This window comes from Corapipo altera, unplaced genomic scaffold, assembly GCF_003945725.1.
Source record: "Corapipo altera isolate COAL_440 unplaced genomic scaffold, ASM394572v1 61305, whole genome shotgun sequence".
Lineage (NCBI taxonomy): Eukaryota > Metazoa > Chordata > Aves > Passeriformes > Pipridae > Corapipo > Corapipo altera.
In genome coordinates this window covers 4470337-4475991 of record NW_020884909.1, presented here as the reverse complement: position 1 = coordinate 4475991, position 5655 = coordinate 4470337, and the positions used below count along the sequence as shown (strand labels likewise).

The 5655-nt window shown below is 37.4% G+C and overlaps 1 protein-coding gene across 1 annotated transcript; it reads right to left on the bottom strand.

The window, feature by feature from the left end:
• Positions 1-604: 604 nt before the first annotated feature.
• NFIL3 (nuclear factor, interleukin 3 regulated) lies at positions 605-4753 on the bottom strand. The gene has a single exon (XM_027653000.1). It carries the CDS (start codon positions 4421-4423, stop codon positions 3050-3052), a length of 1374 nt encoding a protein of 457 aa, XP_027508801.1. The 5' UTR covers positions 4424-4753; the 3' UTR covers positions 605-3049.
• Between the last annotated feature and the right edge of the window lie 902 nt (positions 4754-5655).

Here is a 5655-nt window from a genome sequence, read left to right as displayed (position 1 = left end):
TCAAGAGTTTTAGTAAGTTAGAGGATGTTATGCCAGTTTATACCCACTGAGATTAAAGCCCACTTTGTGCTCAAAATAACCCTCTGATGTCCCATGACTAGATGGCCAGCCAAGTATATTCTTTTCATGGAGGCTGATTCTCTTTCCTGCAGTGCAGGAAAAGCATGTTGGAAGAGCACAGCTTCCCCAGCCCCTCTGGTCATACACAACCATGTACCAGCTGAAGGTTGAAGCAGGGGGGTCCCACTACATTCTCTCCCTTCCCCCATCAGTGTGACTCTCCATCCTTCCCATACCACGTCCCAAAGGGAAGCAGGGTAAAGATGGGCAAGGAGGGTGAGAGCCTCTGGGTGAGGAGGCCGTCTACACCCATTTAGTGTAGCTGAGCTGCTCAGAGCTCGCCAACTGCAGCCAAGAACGGGGCTTTGTAGGTACCACCCACACTCCTGTCTTTTGTAACTTTAAAAGGCCTGGGGAAGATATTCCAAATGTTAGCTGCAGAAACAGTAACTTCAGCACGGGAACATTAGTCATCAGCTCAGCTAACACCCCTGTGTTGAACTATGACAATGAACGTAATAGAAAAGCATGTTGTAGTTAGAACTGGTTTTGAACAAAAGACAAATTATTTATTTCTTTCTTCAAATGAAGCATAACACTAAGGTATAAAGGGAGTATAAATAACATCTGATTGTGCTCCTAAGCTCCATGCTATAACTTTCTTGCAATGACATCCTTCAACAAATTAACTACATCATTACTGTTAAGTATTAATTGCACAAAACAGATACACAAAATATATAATGAGCTAGAAAGAGGACAACATTCTTCCATTATGACAAACAATTCTAACAAGAAATGGAAAAAAAAAACAAAAAAAACCAATAGATCTAGGCTTACACAGATGGCAACACCGAGAGTTTTTAAGTCCTCTCCTTGAACACATTACATGTGATAAATAATATGCAAAATATTTAAAGAATTTTATTGTTGCTTACAGAAGATACTTAGCAAGCAAAGAGACAGTAGCAATCACTGCCTCATGTCTCATATCCCCATCATTCAATGCAAATGTTTACATTTCATGCAATAATCCTGAGCTTATTTTCAGTAACATTGAAATGTCATCTATGTTAATTACCAAATACATACAGAGCCCAGCTATGGGGTCTATTGTATTATTAAGGCATGAAAAAAGAATAGCAGTTTATTAACTCTGAATGCCACAAATACAGCACAGCAGTTAGAAGGCTCAAAAAAGCTCAGAAAGTACCAGTGATTTCTGTGCGAAGGTCCTCCCAGAACACAACTGAATCATCAGCTCCTGAAAAGGCACAGAATCAAATCCTGGCCTCACTGACATCAGGGAGTTCTGCCATTGCCTTGACTGCTGGACCAAGCTTCAGAGCTATCAGGAGTGACATGGACTCCTCTTCATATCCCCAAAAAATTGACAAACTTCCTCTCACTCAAGTCAAGTATGAATTTAAAAAACAATACCTACATATCATTTTGTTAATTAGTATTTTAAGCCTATGGAAAGGTTCCATTCATTATACAGTATGGAAATCAATAAAAAGCTTTTTCAGAAAAAGCTTATTTGTTAGTCTGATTTTTAGTATGTTAAAAGACGGGGGAAGTGTCATGAAAAGAACCTCTGCCAAGTCTATGCTCTATTTAGAATTTATTTTTAATTTTAAAATGAAAGACTTTGGTAAGCCAAACCAAGGATATGTGATGCAATTCTAGACTCCATGGTTCCACGGCTGTTCTGAAAGACAAAGATCACCACAGCCCTGTCCAGTCATCAAGTGAAGAACTCGTCATCTGCAGAAGTTGAAAAGGGCTAGCAGTATTTGGATTGTGCAGTTCTTCACGTAGTTCTCTATTTTACATTTGAGAAGTTCTTGCAAAATGCCCTTTAGCAAGCCAGAGTATTCCAGTTCAGTTAACTAAGCCATTGAAACCAAGGCCAAATTGCTGGCAAGACTTACTTCATACCAAATTGCAATATTTCCCATACTGGGAACTTAAAACAGCAGATGATCCCCTCTAACTCTGCAACTGCTATTGCCTAGCCTTTGTGTAAGTATTTGCCTACTTGAGCTCAGAGTTTACAGATCCAGTAGCCTTATCCTTCATCTACAGGTGGCCCACGGTCTACTGTGGAAAGAATGCTGGCATGCAAGAGGGGCAGACTTTCTCTGCACACAACACCCCTTGCAGACACAAGCCACCCCTTGACAAAGGTGGTGCTGTCCAATCCTGTCACTGGAAGGCTTTGAAAACTTTGCAGATGCACAAATCTGACTTAACTAATTTCACCTATAACACCAAGTTATAATATTGAAAAAAATTGTTTTTCACACTAAAATATTCAGGAAACTCATTACTGTCTCGTTTCAGATTGAAGGAGAAAAAAAAAAGGTTGGTGATCTTAGTTATCGGGTTAAAATTTGCATGGGTTTTGGTTAACTTCTCCTAATAAATAAGTTAAAGAAGGCTAAGGCTATAAATTGGTACTGTTTCATTTATAAATAATCACTTTACTTCTCTTCTAAAAAACGTGTTAAGGAAAAAGGTGGCCAAAAGGATCACACATGTTGTAAATTGTAATTTGGTTGTTAGGCTGTAAAACCCTAAAATGTATGTGAAGTTGAGCACAGTGTAAGAAAAAAACCAGTTTTTAATTAACAACTTATTTACAAGTTCATAAAATCAACTGAACTGGAGTAGATGTTCTCTGTTTGTCACCAATATTTTATTGTAACTGGTAACTTGCACGCTTTGTAGTAGAAGAACAAAAAGAAAATAAAGTTCACTATATACAGCCTTTGTACAGGCTACTTGACTATACTCAAGGCATAGTGATCATAACACAACCTAGTCTTCATAATAATTTGTGCACAAAAAGACACCAATCAGACATTATGTGAACATTACAGTGAAATGACATCACAAGTCCAGTGAAAGTTCAGCATCATACAAAACATATTGATCTACTGCAAATGACATCCTTTAAAACAATAAGCCTTTTTTCAGTAGTAACTTAACCAGAGTCCGATGCAGAGATTTGTGTGGTTATAAGTCTTTTAAGTGAAGCAACCTCTGCAGATAAATTTGCTATGCCCTGCTTCAAATAGAGGTTCTCTGACTCAGAGACATTGTAGATGTTGTCTTTTATTTCAACAACTCCAGTTTTGCAACCACTCTGAATTTTAACGTTGAGTTCCTTCTGATGCCAGAGTTCTGGTTTAAGTGACCAGTCTTGGATGTTAGTCACTTGAACCGAGAAAGGAGTGTGAGAAGAATGCACCAAATTCTGCGCACCATGTTTTTCCAGCTCAAAATGTCTTTTTGAGGACATGTCAATGGGCAACGACAATTTCTGTGTTGCATCATAGTCATTATCCATTGCTTCCACTTTAACTTGCATGGCTTTGGCTTTAATTCGAAGCTTGTGAGGCAAAGCTGAAGAATTCACTTCTGGAACTTTAACTGTTGCATGAACATTTTTATGTTCAACTGGGGAATGAATTGGACCCTTAGGAACCTGCTGTTCATCTTCTCCATCAGATGACTTTCCAACTACACCATCATCAGTTTCTGATGTTCTCGGAGAATTACTGGAGGACCTATTAACTTGCAGGAGAGGAGGAGAATGTGAGTACACATTAAAGGTAGCTCCCATGTAGTTTGGATACATGGAAGCTTTATATGAACCTCTGTCATCTCTTGGTTCTCTCTCTAATTCCATGGGCTCTTGCTTTATAATCTGGAACTTATTTTCAGGACTTCTGCAGTTGCTTTGTATGCGACTCGGTTGGGTGTGTTCTACTGTTGATGTTTCAGACACATCAGACATTGAGCTTTGAGGAGAATGTTTAATGACAGAAATACAACTGCTACCAACTATAGATGGTTCATGTTCATCTACAAATGAGTTAATATTTGATTTGGAACTCTGATAGTCTTGGAAGTACACAGTTGTTGAGCTACTGAGTTTCTGTATCTCTTGGGCATAGGCTGCAGAACTAATTAAACCAAACTTTAGCTTCAAAGAAAGCAGCTCCGCCTTCAAAGTGGCATTCTCTTCTCCCAGTGCAATTAGTTTGTTCTCTAAGACAAGATCATTCAGTCGTCGTTTTTCACGAGATCTTTTGGCAGCTTCGTTATTTTTCCGCCTTTTCTCCCAATACATAGCATCTTTCTTTTCATCTGGAATGAACTCCCGCTTTCTCCGGCAAGCTGAAGATTTGCTTTTTCCACTACTTGCTTCAGTAAGTAGTATATCTTCATTTGTAGACAACTCTTCAGACACTTCTGCTAAGGTAGACTTAAGTACCATGATTTTGTCCACATTGCTACTTGTGTCAACAGGTCCGTGCTCCTTTTTAAGGGTCTGCATTTTTCTCAGCTGCATCAGAAACAATTTGTAGTAGATCTACAATGAGCAACAGAGAAAGCGATCTCCCCAGTACTTCTTACTCCACAACTTGATAAATACAGTAATTTTAAATCCACACACATTCTTCCTTTTCTTTCATAATCTCAGACAGAAGTGTCCAGAATCAATTTGCTTAGCAGATTCAGTGGGAATCTTCTTAAAACCCTGGAATAAATAGAAAATTTTATTACTACTTAGGAATTGCTGGTTCAGGGCATACAAAAGTAGCTTTTGATAACTAGCTTAGAACTAGCATTTGATTCATTAAACCTGCTATCGTATGAAGACACTTCATATTCACACATTGAAACAACTAGTATTCCAGACTTCATGATACCTAGGTAGCAGATTTGCTTCCAAAACAAATGCAATATGATCCAAGGAAAAATCAATCAAAAAAGTATTTGAGTTTTGATCCTATGGTAATGCTGTCACAGAATTTTCCATGATATCACTGACCAAACTGAGACCTCCAACGCTTAACGCTGCAGGACACTAGGCATGTTGATGAGCAGCACTGGAAAGTATCTTGTTCCCCACTAAAGCATCTCTTCCGAAAACAGCCGTGGTGTGTGACTTAGAAATGCAATATATTTGGGTCCTTCATGCACTAAAAATAACATAAGCTTATTTAGAGAAGCTGGAGTGCTTTCTATTGTTTTAAAATACCACCACTATCTATTAAAGCTATTAAACATTTAATTGCTGCTTTTGAATTCTATAAAAAATATATACATATATATATGCATATATAAATGTTTATATACATGCACATGAAACTTTAAAATGCCTTTTTGATCAGTCATATCAATTCGAACGAGCAAGTTCACACACATAAGTTGGGCAAATACCTAACAAAAAATACTGACCAAAAAAAAAGTATTACATAATTATTTCTTGTATCTTACAAAGAAAATTTTAAAATCAGTACTGAAAAATACATTAGAGAAATAACATTAAATTAATAATTTGCATTTGGCAAGCTGTCTTATTATGTCAAAGTAAAGTTTAATACCATTGAGGCATGTGCACTTTCAGAAAACAGTGTTCACATTGAAGTGGAAGTTTAGACCTATGAGTCTTACTATTAATAAGGAAAAACTAGCCTAACCTTTAACTTCAGACATTCTAACCATTAAATTTGAACTTAGCATTTAAATTAGCCTTTGCTATACTTAGTCCCTCTCAATCAAAAAAAAAATATTTAT